Below are 20,241 nucleotides of genomic sequence, written 5' to 3'. Positions count from 1 at the left end.
AAGTTAAGACATGATGCGTATTAATATGGTATAGTAATACGTGTGTAAAAATGAGCCAGGCAACTGTAGTTTATTTAATTTTTAATGTATTTTAGCATTTTATGCATAGTTTATTTTTAAATTTTTATTATTGAAGTATAGTTGACATATAACATTATGTTAGTTTCAGGTGAACAACGTAGTGTTTTGACAGTTCTATTCATTCTGCAGTGCTTAACCATGACATGTGTTGTACACCTGAAACTAATGTAATAATGTGTGTCAACTATTCTCAAATAAAAGTGTTTAAAAAAAACACCTGAAGATGTTTACAGAGTAAAAACCTTTGCCCTTCTGCTATGTATTACCTTAAAATTAATTATGAAAAAGTGTTCTGTATATAATAGTCAACCAATAATTAGGTTACTGCTGTGTTTTAGGAGTAGATCACCTCTTAAGGGGTTTTCAAGAGCCCAGTAAATGGCTAGTGAAAGAATTAGTGAAAGTTAAGTGAGTATTAAATTACGGTAAGCTTTGCGCAGTGGCAGTATTGTAGCCAATGAGGTTTATCTGAGGCGCGATTATTGCTAATTAAATTATGGTAGGTGATAAACATTTTAAATAGTAAAGTTTGAATTTTTAATTTAATCTTTTTTGGTAGTATGAATATATTCCTATTTTTTGATAATATTGTTTTAGGAGAAGGCTGAGACAATACCAGGGTCATAGGATGGGAGTTCATATTCTGTTTACAAAAAATTTGCCTTGTTCAGTCACTAACTACTTTAAGGGAATTTGAAATTAGAACTTTGTTTTTTCAACACGCTTTCCAAATAATCTTAATTTCAGTGACATAACAGTTTTGTATTTTTCATGTTAGTATTTAAAAAAATGTTTTTAATGTGTTATTTATTTGTTTTTAACTGTATGTTTTCAGGGGAATTCCTGGTAAGTCTGAAGATACTGAATGGTTTTCTCGACCGTCGGAAGTTAGTGAAGCTTTATTCCAGGCAGCCTCAGAAGTAGCTTCAGACTTAGTTAACAGTTGCATTAGTGTATCTCCGCACTTGCTTATAGCTAGTACAGCTGAGTGTCAGCGCTCTTTTTTACCTTTTGAACAAGGGACTAAAGAAGATACTATTTCGTCTGATACAGTTGATGAACTGAAAACCCCCAAAGACTTCGATAGTTATGATGCTCTTTGTTCCTATATGGCATGGAAGACACAAGAAGTTCAGGAGCCAGAAACCAGTTTAGCTGATAAAGGTCAAGTTTCTGTTTCAACCTCATCTTACACAAGTGATGACTACGTGACTCCTGAAGGAAGTGACAGTTTTGACGCTTCTTGTTCTCATGTGCAGTATTGGAAACAGAAAGCTTTACAGCAGTCAGAAAATTATTTAACCAATGGGTATCATGATTCTTATTCAGATTCATCTGACATAATTGAAAAAAATAAAATTCCTAAGGGAAGTGACAATTTTCGTGCCCCTTTTTCACGTACGCCGTGGAGCAAACAGGAAGCTTCACACCATCCAGAAACATATGTGATCAGTAAGGACTGTGTTTGTTTTCCACATGAAGTTGCTCCTCATTTTAATAACAAAATGTCACATTCTTTGTTGCATTGTCTGTTGGAAAGAAGAGGAAAGGGCATTCCCTTGACAGCTCACAGTCATTATTTTGAGAGTGTTTATTTAAGGGCTCCAGCCGAGAATGGGGTGAAAGGAATGATGGATTCTTTGGAGGGGTATGAAAGAAATGAAGAAGGTCTGGGGAAAGAATTATCTCAAGGTTTTGAACTAAAGGAGAATAGAAGTACTTTAGTATTTTCAGAGATGCATCCCAGATCTTCAGATACACAGTTTATTGAGAATGTTGTAGTTCCTGATAATTCTGTAAAAGTTTCAGAAATACATATACACTCTAGGCAGTATGGTACCTCTAAGATGGAGGTTTCTGGTGGTCCTCTTCAGACTATTAAGTCTAACTTGAGTGAGACATCAGAACAACTGTATTTACAAGAGGAAAGAAACCAAAGGGCAACTTCTGCTTTTGGTGGAAAAAGTGTTGATGCCTCTGAAAATGTAGCCTTTGAGGTAGTTATTGCCTCTATTGAGCCTTCCAAGAAAGAGAGCACAGGAAATGAAATCCAAACTGACAGCAGTAAGTCTTTAACAAATGACAGCCAAGAAAGTGAACCCAAAAATTCACATCTTTCCCTATTAAATTATAATGATGAAAACTCTTTCTTTGATGAGTTTAGTCATCCACGTTATCAGTCTACTCCTGGGGTGTTTGAATTAGTGGCTTCAAAACCATTGTTGCATAAAAAAGGTAACGATGAAAGCTCCCTGGATTGGCATCTTGATTTAAAATCACTCCCCAGTACTCCTCAGGAAATGGTCATTAAGCCACTTCCTCTTATTCCAGAGCATAAGTCATCTGCTGCTTTAAGTGAAAAATCTCACAGCCAGGCTGTTGGTCTTGGCAAAGCACAGTCAGCTTTATTTCAGTGCGATCTAAACAGTGAACCATTTCTTCCCATTGGGAAGGTAAAGTCTGTTCCTGATCTTGACCTTGCAGAAAAGGTAGGATCTTCAAACATTTTTTATCCAATGAAAGTATCGACTTCAGATTCTATGGTTTTACAAGATTTAAGAAGATTTGAAGAAGTTGCAGATTCCTCAAACTATATTTTGGTTAAGAATGTAAACTCTAGTAACATCATTGAAGGTCCATCTGCAACTGTAGGAAGCAGCTTTTCAGCAAACTTGGTGACATGTGATGCTAAGTCACAAGGTGCTTTACCAATGACCAGTAATGCATCATTAATTGCAGTCAGCCAAGAGTCATTGCTGAAAGCTGATGTAGGCCAAGGTAAAATTCCTCGGCCTATGGGAGCCAAATCCTGTTTTACTATAAATACAATTATGCAAAATGACTCCTATTTTGTAGAGGGCCTGCAGGGGAAGGCTGAATCTGACACCTCTACTCTGGATGATGATACTGAATGCTGTAACCTAGATGAAAATGCTATTGGGTGCAGTACAAGAGTTGCTGATCTACAAAGAGAGGTGAGACACAATAAAATGATAGTTGGGGGAAACATGGTGTTTTCCAGTATTATTTCAGGAAATGGTATTGTTACTTGTTTTAATTTTACTTTCTTTTTTTTTAAATTTTATGAACAGGTACATGAGCAAGGTGACTTGACTGCTGAGTGCATTGCGCTAGCAGGTTTTAAAAATGTGCTTGATGATCTAGAGGTTTGTGACAGCTCCCTGCCCTGGCAGTCTGCCTTAGAACTGCCATCTAAGGAAGAGAGCGATTTTGAGGAGCCTGTAAGTTATTCTGTTTGACATTTCTTGTGGGGTAGGGAAAGAATATTTTAGTTGAAAAATGGGGGTGAAAGTAAAGGGCCCTTTTATATCCTCTAATACCGACATGTGACTTACAATCTTGTCTTCATCTGATATCCAAGAATATGCTCCATTAATTTGTTAGAGGTTGGCATAAAATAAATGTTTGTGTTTCATAGACCATAAGAGTTAGTGAGTTTTGTGGTGTCTTGGAAAAGTTTTGTGTCAACCTTTCTTTTATACAAGACTTCATTTGCCTGGATCCTTGCCTCTGTTGGTTTTTAATGTTCCTTTGGTCCCATTGCCCATTCTTCTGTCTGATACTGTCAGCTTCTTTATAATATATCCTTATATCTTATTAGTCATTAAATATAGCTATACAAAGATGTTGTGTACTTAATGTTACTCTCCTTTTCCTGTTTTTCCACGTATAAGATTAGTATGTCATTGGAAAGCTGCTAGTTTGGGTTGCAATCATTTTTAGACCTTTTGATTAGAGAAAATGAACAAAGATATTGAGATAAACTTTTCATTTATAATTATTGAATATATTAAAAATTAAAATACAGAGAACTGTGAGGTTAATTTTATTTTCTTCAACATTCTAAAGTAGACATTGTTTGGGCACCTGGGTGGCTTAGTCAGTTAAGCATCTGCCTTTAGCTCAGGTCATGATCCCAGGGTCCTGGGATCAAGCCCCACATCGGGCTTCCTGCTTATCTGGGAGCCTGCTTCTCCCTTTCTCGCTCCCCCTGCTGTGCTTTCTCACTCCTTCTCTGTCAAATAAATAAAATAATAAAGTAGACATTATTTAATTCTAATTTTCAGTCTCTTAATGGGGATGAAAATGATAGCTTACACTGCTCAAATACTACGCTAAGAGATTTATTTATATACATCAATTCATTTAGTCCTTTGGTCAGTCCTACCAAGTAAGATTACTGGGGGTTATTATCATCCTCATTTTATAATTGATATTTAGAGGGTTAAGGAACTTGCTCATTATTATTGAACAGGTAGGGGAGCTAGTATTTGAAACTAACCTTATCTTTTTTTTTTTTTCAAGATTTTTTTTTTTTTAAGATTTTATTTATTTATTTGACAGAGAGAGACACAGTGAGAGAGGGAACACAAGCAGGGGGAGTGGGAGAGGGAGAAGCAGGCTTCCCGCCGAGCAGGGAGCCCGATGTGGGGCTCCATCCCAGGACCCTGGGATCATGACCTGAGCCAAAGGCAGATGCTTAACGACTGAGCCACCCAGGTGCCCCTTTCCAAGATTTTTAAAATTTATTTGTGAGAGATGGCGAGAGAGAGCACGAGCAGTGGGGAGAGGGAGAAACAAGGTCCCTACTGAGCTGGGAACCCTACATGGGGCTTGATCCTAGGACCCTGGGATCATGACCTAAGCCAAAGGCAGACGCTTAACTGACTGAGCCACCCAGGTGCCCTGAAACTAACCTTATCTGTGTATTTAACCACTATACCATACACTGCCTTCCCATTTAACTATTCTTCAGTGAAACCAAAACCAAGATTTTGCATTATTTTGATAAGAGTGAAGGTTTTGAAGGGGATTGGTCAAAGTGAATTTCAGTAAGAATGAGAAACAAATATGATCAATTTTAAACTTAGAGTTTCTAATTTTTTTTATAGTACTACTTAATGTAACTCACATCAACTTTTTTTTATACACTTTTTATAAACATATTTAAAGAAATGTAGATATGGGCGCCTGGGTGGCTCAGTCGGTTAAGCGTCTGCCTTTGGCTCAGGCCATGATCCCAGGGTCCTGGGATTGAGTCCCCCATCAGACTCCCTGCTCAGTGGGGAGTCTGCTTTTCCCTCTACCCCTCCCCACTGGTTGTGATCTGTCTCTCTCTCACGCTCTTTCTCAAATAAATAAAATCTTTAAAAAAACTCACAATTTTAAAAGAAGTGTAGATATGTATTCAGTTAATAGTGATATGCTAAGATTAATTCTGACCACTATTCCAGATTTTATTTGCCCCCAGCTGTAGGCTTAAGTATATTTTTTTAGTTTAGGGAGGATGTTCCCTGTATTCTCTTTCACTCTTAGCTCCATTCTATGGTCTGGGAGTTATAATGCCAGTATTACGGAAATAAGGAGCCAGATATGGTAGTAATCTTCCTGCAGGGCTCAGCTTGCTCTCAGAGGGCTTGCCTGCTCCTTGGTTCCTTTCTTATTCTCATCTGTGTCTCAGAAGAGTCATTCATACTTGTTTGCCTAACTTTGATACCTAACCATCATTTCTTTAAATGATTGTTTAGGCATCCACTTGTATATGATGTAGCTTGGGGCTGTGAAAAGAGTGGAAATTTGGAGTCAGAACCTTGTTCAGTTATTTGTTAGCCTCATGCCTTGGGCAGATGACTTTGGAGGATCATTCTACTCATCTACATAAAGAAATAGGAATAGTAACAATCAGCCTCATGCACTGTTATATTGAATGGGGTCAGGTATGTAGCACTGCCTGGCTGTTAGTTCCCTTCACTTCACTGAAACCGGATTACTAGACCCTCACCAGTGGTTTTCTCCTGTCTATCATTATTCCTCCTGTCTTTCTTTCTCCTTGTTCCTGGTAGCAGCATATTATATACTTTTAGCTTCTGTGATAAAATACTGTTTTAGTATTCCTTATCTTGGCCATGTAACTAAATATTATTTAAAGTTTACTTTTTTAGAGTTCTTTTTGTTTTCTTGGTTCTACCTCTTCCACCAAGTACCTAATTTCCTCTCAAGGTTTAAATGCTTTTCTGTGTGTGATGGTTATTACCTCCATTTTTAGATCCTAATATTTCTACTGAGGTAGACCTGAATGCTGTCTTGCATGAAATTTTCTTGTGAACATTCCCATCACCTCCAATGCAACTTGCCTATATCAAAAGAACTCAAACGTTTTTATGAAATCAGATTGACTTGTAGATTTTCTTAGTTCTTACAGAGAAGTTAACATGTCTTGGTTTCTTCGTCATCTTTGATTCTTCCTTTATTATTGATTAAAGACTGGGAGATAAACCAGTTTTGTTTTTTTCTTCCTGATTTCTCCCGTTTTCAATTAGTAGTGAAGATCTGCTGATCTCTTAAATAAATTCTTCTCATCTTTTTCATTCTACATCTTCTTTTTTTTCCCTTAAGATTTTATTTATTTGAGAGAGAGAACAAGAGAGAGAGAGCATGAGCAGGAGGGAGGGGAAGAGGGTGAGGCAGAAGCAGGCTCCCTGGTAGGGAGCCCAATGCAGGGTTCAATCCCAAGACCCTGAGATCGTGACCTGAGCCGAAGGCAGACACTTAACAGGCTGAGCCACCCAAAAGAAAATGCCATTTTCTTTTGCATTACCTACTCTAATGTCTGTATGTTTTGAAGCTTTGATGATAATGAAATTTTATTTACTAAATTTTAATTCCAGTATAGTTAACATAGTGTTATATTAGTTTCAGGTGTACAATATTCTGTACATTAACAGTTCTATACATTACTCAGTGCTCATCGTGATAAGTGTACTCTTAATCCTCTTCACCTATTTCACCCATCTCCTCCCCTCCCCCCGTAACCGTTTGTTCTTTATAGTTAAGAGTCTGGTTTTTTTTATTTGTCTCTTTTTTTCTTTGTTCATTTGTTTTGTTTCTTAAATTCCACATAAGTGAAATCACATGGTATTTGTCTTTCTCTGTCTTATTTCACATAGCATTATACCTTCTAGATCTGTTCGTGTTGTTGCAAATGGCCAGCTTTCATTCCTTTTTATGACCGAGTAATATTAATGAAATTGTATTGAAGCTGAGATTGGAATAGAAATTTTTTTTCTTCCTACATTTGAAAGCTCTAGAGAAAAACTATTAAATACACATATGTGCCTGGGGACACACACACAAAGTATCATATATGATACATGTTAATGAGCTGTACTTCAAAAAGGTCTCCTTTAGGAGTGGGATAATTGAAAACTTAGAACTTTGTGCTTTGTTTAGAGCAGGGTTTCTCTGTACTACTGTCTTTTTGGGTATGATAATTCTTTGTTGTGGGGGGCTTTTCTGTGCATTCTAGGATGCTGAGCAACATCCCTGGCTTCTACTCCCTAGATGGCAGTGGCCACACACACACACACACACGCCCTCCCATGCCCAAAGTTATGACAGTGAAAAATGTCTCCAGACATTGCCAGATGTTTCTTGGTCAGGGAGAGATGGGTGGGGGCAAAATCTCCCACAACTGAGAACCACTGGTGTAGAGAAACCTAGACCAGAGCAGTAGAAGTAGAATATTTATTTTTACACCCTGCCAGCTTCCTAAGATTGTTCATTACTACACAATGAAAAAACATTGATAAAAGAGGATCGAACAAAATTTATCCTTATGTACATTTTTAGACTCTCCTGAGAGGGCATCCAAAAGAGGGAATAATATTTTTAGGAAAATAAACCTAAAAATGGTATATTGTTTTTATGTGAGAGTATGATGTGAATTTGGTGAAAAGTTATATATGTTTATGTACTGACATCACCAATATCGGTTTCTAATTTCTTTTCTAGTAAGGAGTTGCTGGGATCTGATGGAACTTTGAGAACTTCTTTTTCAGCATTTAATCTTTACTTCACTGTCAGTTTGTATTTCCCACTACTTTTGTTTAAAGAAATTTGAGGACTTATATTTTTTGGTAATTGATCATAGATCCAGTTCTTTGATGCTTTAATTTTTTTTCTAAATATTTGTGGATTTCTTGAAAATATTCCTGTTCTGTCTTTCCTTCTTTCCTCTTTCCTTTTTACAACATAACCTCTCCTTTATTTTTTTTTATTTTTTATTTTTTTAAAGATTTTATTTATTTATTTGAGAGAGAGAATGAGATAGAGCGAGCATGAGAGGGAGGGGGGAGGGTCAGAGGGAGAAGCAGACCCCCTGCCAAGCAGGGAGCCTGATGCGGGACTCGATCCCGGGACTCCAGGATCATGACCTGAGCCGAAGGCAGTCGCTTAACCAACTGAGCCACCCAGGCGCCCATAACCTGTCCTTTAAAAAAAAAAAAATCCTTGAGCTTGTCAAGAGTAATACCAAAGTTCAAATTCTTCAGTGATCATACTATTATGTGGAACAAACTTCTAGGCTTCCTATCTGTAATATTCTATATAGGCAGACTTCCAGACCCTAAGAATAATTTGTAGAGCCTTCTTAGAATTGACCAAACAAGATATAACTTGTATATGAATTTAGGAGGGTTGAGAATATGAGCTTAAGGAACTGGTATAACTGCTTAGTACTCATTTTCATAAAAATGAGGTTTGTTTTTTTTTATCAGGTGAAGCCTAAAATTAATCCTATTTTCTTAATTTTTTATCTCTTTTTATAGGTAGGTTGTTCTAATATGGACATTAATCAGACTTTTTCATCCGTATTGCCTCCATTTATTCCTCATGAGCCAACCATAGAGTTGGAGTATCACTCTTCAGATCTCAGGATGTTGAGGGTATCTCCTGACACTGTGCAAAAGACTCTCAAACATATAGCAGGTATGTAGAAAAGGAGATATTAGGTGTTCTTATGACTAGCTTGTTAAAAATACCTTGCTATGGCTAACTAATTTTTTATTTTTGAACTCTTGCAATAATGTTAACTTTGGATTAGGTGTATTTATAAATCTCCAGATCTTTTATTAAGTGAATCATTTGATCTTTCATTGCCTTCTCTATGGCAATGTTTAGAACTGAATTATGTGGAGAATCTGATATTAGAGTCCGTTTATTATTTCTGTATTCCATTCTGTGATTTGAAGGGAAAAAAGAAATTAATGGAGCACAGGAGAAGAAGAGTAGATCCAAATAAGTTTGTAGAGAGGAGACTGAGAGATCAGTTCTGAGGTAGAAAGCAAGATTATCTGCTAAGGGAGGTAGTGGTAAAGGAGGGTAGCTTGGTGCAGGCTCAGAATTATGTTAAAGTGAATAGAAGTTGCAGCTGACCAAGAACAAGCAAAAGAATTGGCAGGTAGTTCTGAGAAGTCAGCTGAGGTTGGAGATGATTTTGTAATGTTGTCAGCCTTAATAGAATCTCTGTTTTTTTCTCTACTAAATGCAGAAAATGAATTATAGGTTGATCCTTGGTTGAGGGATTTGTTGAGTGGATGGATGTGGTGGATGGAAAGCAGTGGAAGGGAATCAGAAAATATTAAATATTTAGATCTGTGAACATGGGTTGTTTTTCCTTTGAGAAATGTCATTTTATATTAAATACTTTGGTCTATAAATATGGGACATCTTTCCATTATTTAGGTTTTCTTTATTTCTTTCAACAATATTTTGTAGTTTTCAGTGTGTAAGTCTTGCACTCTTTTGTTAAATTAATTCTATTTTAATTTTTTTGTTGTTGAAAAAGAAATTGTTTTCTTAATTTCACTTTTGGAATATTCATTGCTAGTGTATGGAAATACAGTTGAATTTTGTTAGTTTTATAGCTGCAATCTTCTTGAACTACTTGTTTCTTATCTCTAACTTTTTTTGTGTGGATTTCTTATAATTTTTACATGCAAGACCATGTCATGTTCAAATGTAGTCTTCTTTCTTTCCAACATGGATGCCTTTTATGTATTTCAGTTCCCCAACTGCCCCGACTAGAACCTTCAGTGCAATGTCGCATACAAGTGGCAAGAACAAACAGACATCCTTGGCTTGTCCTGGTCTTTGTAGAAAGATATGAAGTCTTTTATCATTAAGTATGATGTTAGCTGTGGGATTTTTGTAGACGATCTTTATCAGATTGAGGAAGTTCCCCTTTATCTGTAGTTTTTAGAGCATATTTATACATGTTATCATATAAGGGTGTTAGATTTTGTCAAATGTTTTTTCTGCCTCTTTTATGATGACCATATGGTTTTTGTCTTATATTCTAATAATATAGTGCATTATTAATTTTCATATAACCAACCTTGCAGTCTTAGTTATATATGCCATTTGGTTATGGCATACAATCCTTCTTGTATGTTGTTGGATTTGTTTTGTCAGTAATTTTTTGAGGACTTTTGTGTTTATATTCATAGTAGGTATTGGTGTGTAGATTTGTTGTGACTTTTGTTATTATTGGGTTTTGGTACAAAGATAATGCTAATGTTACAAGTTGAGGTAAGAAGCATTATCTCTTCTAGTTTTGCTGATGTCACTAGTTGAGATGAGAAGCATTATCTTCTAGTTTTTGGAAGAATTTGTAAAGGATTGGTATTAGTTTTTATTGGGTGAAACTCAACTGTAAAGCTGCCTGCCTCTTTGTAGAAGTTTTAAAATTACTAATTTCATCTCTCTACTTGCTATAAGTCTATTTATATTTTATATTTTTCATGAATCAGTTTTCATAATTTGTGTCCATTGTGGAATTCATCCATGCCAGCTAGGTTATCTAATTTGTTGGATATAGTTGTTCGTGGTATTCCCATATAATCCTTTTTATTTTGGAAGATTGGTAGTAATACCTCTTCTTTCATTCCTGATTTTGGTAATTTGAGTTTTCTTTTTTTTTTTTAAGATTATTTATTTATTTATTTACTTGAGAGAGCAAGATTGAGCGAGAGAGCACGAGAGGGGGGAGGGTCAGAGGGAGAAGCAGACTCCCCACTGAGCAGGGAGCCCCCGTGGGACTCGACCCTGGGATTCCAAGATCATAACCTGAGCCGAAGGCAGTCGCTTAACCAACTGAGCCACCCAGGTGCCCCAATAATTTGAGTTTTCTATCTCTTTTTTTGGTAAGTCTAGCTAAATTTTGTCAATTATGTTCATCTTTTCAAGGAAAGAAACTTTGGTTTCTCTACTTTTCTGATCTCTGTTTCTCTACTTTTAAATCTGTTTTATTCCCATTTTAGTCTTTATTTTTTCCTTCCTTTCACACTTCAGTTTTAGATTGTGCTTTTTACTCTTTCTTGAGATGAAAGAATAGGTTATTGATTTGAGACTTTTTTTTTTTAGGATTTTTCATCTATTTATTTGAGAGAGAGAGAGAGTGTGTGTGAGCATGAGCTGTGGGGAGGGGCAAAGGGAGAGAGAGAAGCAGAATCCCTGCTGAGCAGGGAGCCTGATGTGGGGCTTGATCCCAGGACCCTGAGACCTGAGCTGAAGGCAGATGCTTAACCAACTGAGTATCCAGGCACCCCGAGACTTTATTTTTGATATAGGTGTTTACATTGATAAATTTCCTATAAGCACTACTTTAATGGCATGCTCAGAGTTTTGGTTTGTTGTGTTTTTGTTTTAATTCATCTAAAATATTTTTAAGTTTCCATTGCAATTTGTTTTCATTGACCCTGTGGTTATTTGGGAATGTCTTGTTTAATTTCCACAGATTTTTTACTTTCCTTTTGTTATTAATATCTCATTTGATTCCATTTTTGTTGGAGAACACCTACTTTGTATGATTTTAATTCATTTAAATTTTATTGAGGCTTGCTCTTATGTCCTAGTGTATAGTTTATTCTGTAGAATGTATGGTTTACGTTTGAGAAGAATGTGCATTCTGCTATTGTTAGGTGGTGTGTTCTATATGTGTCTCTTAGTTCTAGTGGGTTTATAGTGTTCAAGTCTTCTGTATCCTTGTTGATCTTCTGCCTAGTTTTCTCTATTTTTGAAAGTAAGCTGGTGAAATCTTCAACTATTATTGTTTGTCTGTTTTATCATTTTACTGTCATATTTGCTTCATATCTTATTAAGTGCATTTATGTTTATAATTGTTATATATTCCTGATGGATTGACCTTTTTGTTATAAATGGTCTCCTTTTAATTCTAGTTATGTTTTTTGTTTTAAGGTCTATTTTCTCTTACATCAGTATAGTCACTTCAGTTCTTATGCTTGCTGCTTGTATGGCATATGTTTTTTATCCCTTTACTTTCAACCTATTTGTTTTTTTGAATCTAAAGTGTATCTCTTGTAAACAGCTTATAGTTGGATCTTGTGATTTGTTGTTTTTTTTTTAAATCCAAACTGACAGTCTTTACCTTTTGATGTGACTGTTTAATCAGTTCATGTTCAATGTCATTATTGATTAAGATTGGATATATATTTCCTGGGTTTACTTTTTGTTTTCCATGTTTCATGTTTTTTTGTTATGTTCCTCCTTCACTGCTTTTTATTGGACTTAATGAATATTTTCTAGTGTCACGTTTTAATTTCTTTAATTATTTTCTAGTTAATTTTTCCAGTTATATTCTAGTGGTTGCTCTAGGGCTTACAAAATTTATCTTATTTAGAATATATACCTGATTTATACTAACTTAATTACAGTGTGATACAGAGACATTACTCCTATATAGCTCTATTCTCTTTTGTGTGTGCTATTATTGCTATACATATTATACCTGTATGTGTTACAAACACACAAGAATATGTTGTTACATTATTATACTTATTTTTATAATTTTTGTATTTTTTAAGAAGTTGAGAGAAATAAGGAGAGCAAGTATTTAGAGTTAATTATATTAATCTTCTCATTTACTATTTTTTAATTCTCTTTATTTGTTCCTGTGGATTTGTTACCATCCAGTGTCTTTTCCTTACTCCACTCCAGCTTTGCTCCCACTTGCCTCCTTTTGATGTTTATTATCAAATATGTTTCATTTCTACATTTTAGCCCCACTAATATAGTTAATACATATTGCTTTGTGTAAAATTGCTTTTATAATCAGTTAAGAGAAGAAAGGAAAAGAAATATGCAAATATGCTCTCTTTTTGTAATTACCTACATAATTATCTTTACTAGCACTGTTTGTTTTGTTTTATAAATTCAAATTACTGTCTGGTGTCACTTGCTTTCAACCTGAGTAGAATTCGTTTAGTATTTCTTGTATGATGGTTCTGCTACCAACAGATTCTCTTAGTTTTTATTTACCTGGAATGTTTTTATTTCATCCTTTTGAAAGATAGTTTTGTTGAGTTTAGAATGCTTGGTTGATAATCTTTTTGTTTTAGCACTCTGAATTTGTCTTCCCATATGGTATTCTGGCCTTTATTGTTTCTGATGAGAAGTCAACTATTGATCTTATTAGCATTCCCTTGTATGTGATTTGTTTTCTCCTGCTGCTTTCAGGATACTCAGTCTTTCAACATTTTGATTATGATGTATTTGTGTGGATCTCTGTGTTTATCCTACATTGAGTTCATTGAGCTTCTCAGATGTGTAGATTATCTTTCCATTTATTTGAGTCTTTTTCCACTTCTTTCATCTATGTCTTGTAGTTTGCAATGTACAGATCTTTCACCCCTTTGGTTAAATTTATTCTTAGGTGTTTTTTTTTTTATGTAATTGTAAATGGGATTGTGTTCTTGACTTCTCTAATAGTTCTTTATTAGTGTATAAAAACATAACATCTTTTTATGTTAATTTTGTATCCTGCAACTTTACTTGAATTTATTAGTTCTAACAGTTTTTTGGTGGAGTCTTTAGGAGTCTCCATGTGTAATACCATGTCATCTATAAATAGAGACAGTTTTACTTCTTCCTTGCCTATTTGGATGCCTCCCCCTTCCCCTTTTTTTCTTGCCTAATTGCTCTGGCTAGGATTCCCAATACTATGTTGAATAAAAGTGGTGAGAATGGGAACCCTTATCTTCTTCTTGATCTTAGAGGAAAAGCTTTCAGCTTTTCACTGTTGAGTGTGATGTTAGCTATGGGCTTTTATATATGGCCTTTGTAATGTTGGGGTATGTTCCTTTGACATCCCCTTTATTGAGAGTTTTTATCATGAATGGATGTTGAGTTTTGTTAGTTGCTTTTTCTGAATCCATTGAACGATCACATGATTCTTATCCTTAATTTTGTTAATATTGGTGTATCATATTGATTGATTTGCAGATATTGAGCCATCCTTGCATTCCTGGAATAAAGCCCACTTAATCATGTTATATGATTCTTTTAATGTATTGTTGAATTCAGTCTGCTAATATTTTGTTGAGGATTTTTACATCTATGTTCATTAGGGGGATTGGCTTATAATTTTACTTTTTTGTAATTTCCTTGTCTGGTTTTGGTATCAGAGTATGCTGGATTTATAAAATGAGTTTAGAAGTGTTCCCTTTTATTTTTTGGAAGAATTTGAGATATTTTGGTATTAATTATTTGAATGTTCAGTAGACTTCACCAGTGAAGCCATCTGGTTTTGGAGTTTCATTTGTTGGGACACTTTTGGTTACTGATTCAATCTCCTTACTAGTAATTGGTCTGTTCACATTTCTACTTCTTCATGATTCAGTCTTGGTAGGTTATATGTTTCTTCTAGGTTGTCAAACTTGTTGATGTAACATTATTTTTAGAAAGTCTTTTATGATCTTTTATAGTTCTGTGATACCAGTTGTCATATTTCCTTTTCCATTTTTGTATTTTATTATTTGAGTCCTCTCTGGGTTTTTTTGGGTGGGGGTGGTAGTGATTTTAGCTAAAGATTTGTCAATTTGTTTATCTTTTAAAAGAACCAGATCTTTGGTTCATTGATTTTTTTTTTTTTTCTATTGTCTTTTTAGTCTCTACTACATTTATTTTTGCTCTGGTTTATGTTTTCTTCCTTCTACTGGCTTTGGGCTTTGTTTGTTCTTTTTCTGGTTCTTTAAGATGTAAAGTTAGGTTGTTTATTTGAGATATTTCTTGATGGTAGGCATTTATCACTGAACTTCCCTCTTAGAACTGCTGTTACTGTACCCCATAAGTTTTGGTATATTGTATTTCCATTTTCATTTATTTCAAGGTATTTTTTGATTTCTCTTTTGATTTCCTCTGTGAGCCATTGGTTGTTCACTCTGTTAATGTGTTTTGCTTTATTAATTTCTTGAGTCTTTTTCTCTCATAAAACTTTCCATAACTTCTATTTCTTTTCAGGTTACTATGCAGATTACATTCATCCCTTCTCCTTTAGTTTTCCTGAAGAGTTAGTACTTGGTAATGTACTTCCTTACCTTATAATTCACTCCTGAACTCATTTAATTCTATATTTAGTTGCTTTTTTGAAGCTCACTATTGGGTTTAGAATAGCAGTCACTAATAATTTAGTGAAAAGAGTTCAGAATTTGGAGTTAGAATTCAAAGGTTAAAGTACCTCTTTTTGTCATTTACTGTAGAATTCTGGAGAAGTTACATTTCTTAACCAACTGAGCCACCCAGGCGCCCCAGAAGTTACATTTCTTTATCAATCAAAATACGGTCTGAGCGGGGCACCTGGGTGGCTCAGTCATTAAGCATCTGCCTTCAGCTCAGGTCATGATCCCAGGGTCCTGGGATTGAGCCCCGCATTGGGCTCCCTGTTCTTTGGGAAGCCTGCTTCTCCCTCTCCCACTCCCCCTGCTTGTGTTCCCTCTCTCACTGTGTCTCTCTCTGTCAAATAAATAAATAAATAAATAAAATCTTAAAAAAAAAAATGTGGTCTGAGGGCCAAAAGTATGGGACATTATTTGTGATTTTGTTAGAAATGCAAAATTTCAGATCCTACCCTAGACCTATTGAATCAGAATCTGCAAGTTAATAAGATCTCCATATTGAGAAGCAATCTTATATCTTCCATCTTTGAAACTTAATTTCTTTATATGTAAAGTGCAGACGGTTCCCCACTTAGGATGCTTTGACTTAGGATTTTCATCTTTATGATATGCATTCAGTAGAAACCATACTGCAAATATGAAGTTTGCTATTTTTTTAGGCTAGCCATATGTGGTATGATATTCTTTTGTGATGTTGGGCAGCAGCAGTGAGCCACAGCTCCCAGTCAACCACATGATTATAAGGGTAAAAACCTGATACAGTTACAGCCATTCTCTACCCATACAACCATTCTGTTTTTCACTTTTAGTACAGTGTTCAATAACAAGATATTCAACACTTTATTATAAAATAGTTTTTGTGTTAGGGAATTTTGCCCAATTTTTGGTCAGTGTAAATGTTCTAAGCATGTTTAAGTTAGACTAAGCTAAGCTGTGATGTTTGGTATGTTAGATTATTCTATGTATTTTTGACTTACTATGTTTTCATCTTTTGATGGGCTTATCGGGTTGTAACCCAATTGTAAGTTGAGGAAGATCTGTATAGATAGTACTTGTTGTATATATCAACCATCTTGCCATCATCTAACATCCCATATGTTTTACAATTTATTTTTTGTCTGCTTCCTACTATCAGAGTGTAAGCTTTGTAAGGCAGAATTAGAGTGTAAACTTTGTTTATTGCCCTATTTCCTATATCTAGAACTGTGACTAGCACATAGTAAACATTAATTTTTTTAAAATTTAATTTAATTTATTTATTTGCCAGAGAGAGGGGGAGAGCACAAGCAGAGAGAGCTGCAGGCAGAGGGAGAAGCAGGCTCCCCACTGGGTGAGGAGCCCAATGCGGGACTAGATTCCAGGACCCTGGGATCATGACCTGATCTGAAGGCAGATGCTTAACTGACTGAGCCACTCAGGCATCCCACCTTATTTTCTTTTTGAATGAACAAATGAATGAATGCATATCTTGTCAAATCTTGTCATTTCTATTGCAGTCATTTACTTCCCACTGCCATTTAGAATTAGAAGTACTGGATTAGACAGTACAAATACAGAAATTTCTGTTGTTGCAGAAAGTTCTGTTAGATAGTACTACTTACACTTTTGCATTCTGGTCCCACTCATCTTGAATCTATATTTCTGCAGTATAGTTCTGATCAAATTTATCAACAACTCCCCATGCCATTTAGAATTAAGTTCAAAATCCTTAGTGTAATCTTCAGACACTTTATAGTTTCATATAGTTAAAAAATATGTTTCTCAGGGTGCATTTATTAGAAGAATCATTTAAACCCACTGCATGCATAGCATCCATCGGGGCCATATTGCATTGCCCTCGTGGGACTTGAGGGATAGGGGAACCCATGAAAATAAGTTGAAGATCCTTTGCTGTGCCATGGAATAAAGTATTTTGTCTCTGATTGAGGAGTCGCATGTCTTTTAATGGCATACAGGACACAGTAACAGGCTAACTTATTAGGTTATAGCTAGGTCTGAAAATAAAGCCCAGACAGGATAGCATTTTCCCATCATGTTAAAAATTCTTTAAAAATCCAAATTTTAATAATGACCCACATAATATATCAAATGGATATGCTGCTATTTTTAAACATTACTCTATTGTTGAATATTTAAATTATGTCTGCATTAGTTTGCTGTTGTAAATGGCTTTGTAATTAATATCTTTGTAAATATTTGTCTCCTTTGATGACTATCAAACTATTCCCTTAGGATTCCTTACTAGAAGTGTAAAGGTCAAAGGAAGGAAAGCTTGCTTTATTTCTTTTATGCGTAAAAGAAGTATTTCTTAATTAAAAAATATATAATAATATTAATATTAATAAATCTCTTTTTCTAGGAGGTACTTCTAAAGGAGGCATAGCTGAAGTTACTCAATCCAGCTTGAAACCAGGCATCACTGCTACTCCTGGAGATTCAGATACCAGATCTCATTTATTCTTGTTCCCTGAGGACTTTCCTCAGTTGGATTTAAGGTCTCCTCAAGAGAATACTGTTGGTCAACATACTGATACCCACAACCAACAGGCATCGGTAGATAGTGATATAAGTGAAGAGACTCTAAAAGTTTCATCTGTTGGTGAGCGAGCTGACCAGAAGACTGGGATATCAACAGTACCCTCTAGTTTCTACTCACAAAGAGGGAAGCCCAGTATTTTCTACCCACAGGCCTTGCCAGACAGTCATCTAGCTGAAGAGGCTCTAAAAGTTTCAGCTGTTCTTGGTCCTACTGTCCAGAAGAGTGGCATACCTACAGTCTTTCCAAGTTCCTACTTCCGTGGAGAGAACCATAATATCTTCTACCAACAGGCCCTGCCAGACAGTCATCTAACTGAAGAGGCTCTAAAAGTTTTGGCTATTCCTGGTCCTGCTGACCAGAAGACTAGCATACCTATAGTCCTTCCAAGCTCCTACTCACATGGAGAGAAGCGTAATACCTTCTACCAACAGGCCTTGCCAGGCAGTCATCTAACTGAAGAGACTCTAAAATATTCAGCTGTTCCTGGTTCTGCTGACCAGAAGACTAGCATACCTACAGTCCTTCCAAGTTCCTACTCACATGGAGAGACGCATGTTACTTTCCATCCTCAGGCCTTGCCACACAGTCATCTAACTGAAGAGGCTCTAAAAGTTTCAGGTGTTCCTCATCCTACTGACCAGAAGACTAGCATACATACAGTCCCTCCAAGTTCCTACTCATGTGGAGAGAAGCATAATATCTTCTACCCACAGGCCTTGCCAGACAGTCATCTAACTGAAGAGGCTCTAAAAGTTTCAGCTGTTCCTGGACCTGCTGACCAAAAGACTAGCATACCTACAGTCCTTCCAAGTTCCTACTCAGGTGGAGAGAAGCATAATATCTTCTACCCACAGGCCTTGCCAGACAGTCATCTAACTGAAGAAACTCTGAAGATTTCAGCTGTTCCTGTATCTACTGACCAGAGGACTGAGAAAACAATAGTACCTTCTACTTCATATTCACGAAGAGAGAAGCACATTATTTTCTCCCAGCAGCAGTTGTCAGATGGTCATCTAACTAAACAGGTTCTGAAAGTTTCATTTGTTCCTGGACCAGCTGATCAAAACACTGGGATACCTACATTATCTTCACATTCCTACTCACTTGGAGAAAAGCCTGGTATCTTTTACCAACAGGTCTTGCCAGATAGTCATTTAATTGAACAGACTCAGAAAGTTGCAGCTCTTCCTGGACCAGCTGATCAGAAGAGTAGGATACCTGCAGTATCCTCTACTTCTTACTCACACAGAGAGAGGCCCCATATTTTCTATCAACAGACATTGCCAGAAAGTCATCTAACTGAACAGGCTCTAAAATTTTCTGCTCCTGAATCCACTGAGCAGAAGACTGGGATACCAACGGTAACCTCTACTTCCTCCTCACATAGAGAGAAGTCCAGTATTTTCTACGAAGAGGAGTTGCTGGATAGTCATCTAACTGAACAGGCTCAGAAAGTTCCAGCTGTTCCTGGACCAGCTGACCAGGATACTGGGATACCAATAGTGCCCTCTAGGCCCTACTCTCGTGGAGAGAAGCCCAGTATTTTCTGTCAGCAGGTCTCACCAGACAGTCATCTATCTGAAGAGACTCTGATTTCAGTTGCTTCTGGACCAGCTGAAAAAAAGAGTGGGTTACTATCAGAAGCTTCTAATTTCTGCTCACGTAGAGAGAAGCACAATATTTTCTACCAAGAGGAGTTGCCAGACAGTTCTCTAACTGAACAGGCTCAGAAAGTTTCACCTGTTCCTGAACCTACTGACCAGAAGACCAAAATATCAACAGTAACTTCTACTTCTTACTCAGATACAGAAAAGCCCTTTATTTTCTACCCACAGGGCTTGCCAGACAGACATCTACCTGAAGACGCTCTAAAAGTTACAGCTGTTTCTGAACCAGCTGACCAGAAGACTGGAATACCAGTAGTTCCCTCTACTTCCTCCTCACATAGAGAGAAACCCATTATTTTCTACCCACAGGACTTGACAGACACTCATCTCACTGAAGAGGCTCTGAAAGCTTCAGCCATATCTGGATCAGCTGACTGGAAGACTGGAATATCAACAGTATCCTCTACTTCCTACTCACCTAGAGAGAAGCCCATTATTTTTTCCCCTCAGGCCTTGCCAGGCAGTCATTTACTTGAAGAGGTTCTGAAAGTTTCAGCTGACCAGAAGACTGGGTTGCTATCAGAACCTTCTAGTTCCTACTCACATAGAGAGAAGCCCATTACTTTCTACCCAGAGGGTTTGACAGACGGCCAGTTACCTCAGGAGGCTCTGAAAATTCCAGCTGTTTCTGGACCAACTGACCAGAAGACTGAGTTGCCACCAGAACCTTCTAGTTCCTACT

General features: G+C 36.4%; 1 protein-coding gene and 1 pseudogene across 3 annotated transcripts in view; both read left to right on the top strand.

Moving 5' to 3' along the window:
• Positions 1 to 20,241, top strand: part of ALMS1 (ALMS1 centrosome and basal body associated protein) — a 213,235-nt gene that overhangs the window by 47,706 nt on the left and 145,288 nt on the right. For 2 of the 3 annotated variants that reach the window (XR_004678529.1, XM_035001296.1), the window contains exons 5-8: positions 917 to 3,056; positions 3,174 to 3,323; positions 8,709 to 8,868; positions 17,713 to 20,233. Coding sequence is in view for 2 of the 3 variants with exons in the window: in XM_035001296.1 (XP_034857187.1) it covers positions 917 to 3,056; positions 3,174 to 3,323; positions 8,709 to 8,868; positions 17,713 to 20,233 (4,971 nt within the window). In the remaining variant the exon portion in view is untranslated. The remainder of the gene's footprint in view (positions 1 to 916; positions 3,057 to 3,173; positions 3,324 to 8,708; positions 8,869 to 17,712; positions 20,234 to 20,241) is intronic. The other variant, XM_035001297.1, reaches the window with a different exon arrangement.
• On the top strand, positions 510 to 627 carry LOC118008365 (annotated as a pseudogene).

Source organism: Mirounga leonina, unplaced genomic scaffold (assembly GCF_011800145.1).
Source record: "Mirounga leonina isolate KUSES-001 unplaced genomic scaffold, KU_Mleo_1.0 Mir_125, whole genome shotgun sequence".
Lineage (NCBI taxonomy): Eukaryota > Metazoa > Chordata > Mammalia > Carnivora > Phocidae > Mirounga > Mirounga leonina.
The sequence above is the reverse complement of the archived record's forward strand: the minus strand, read 5'-3'. Positions and strand labels throughout refer to the sequence as shown.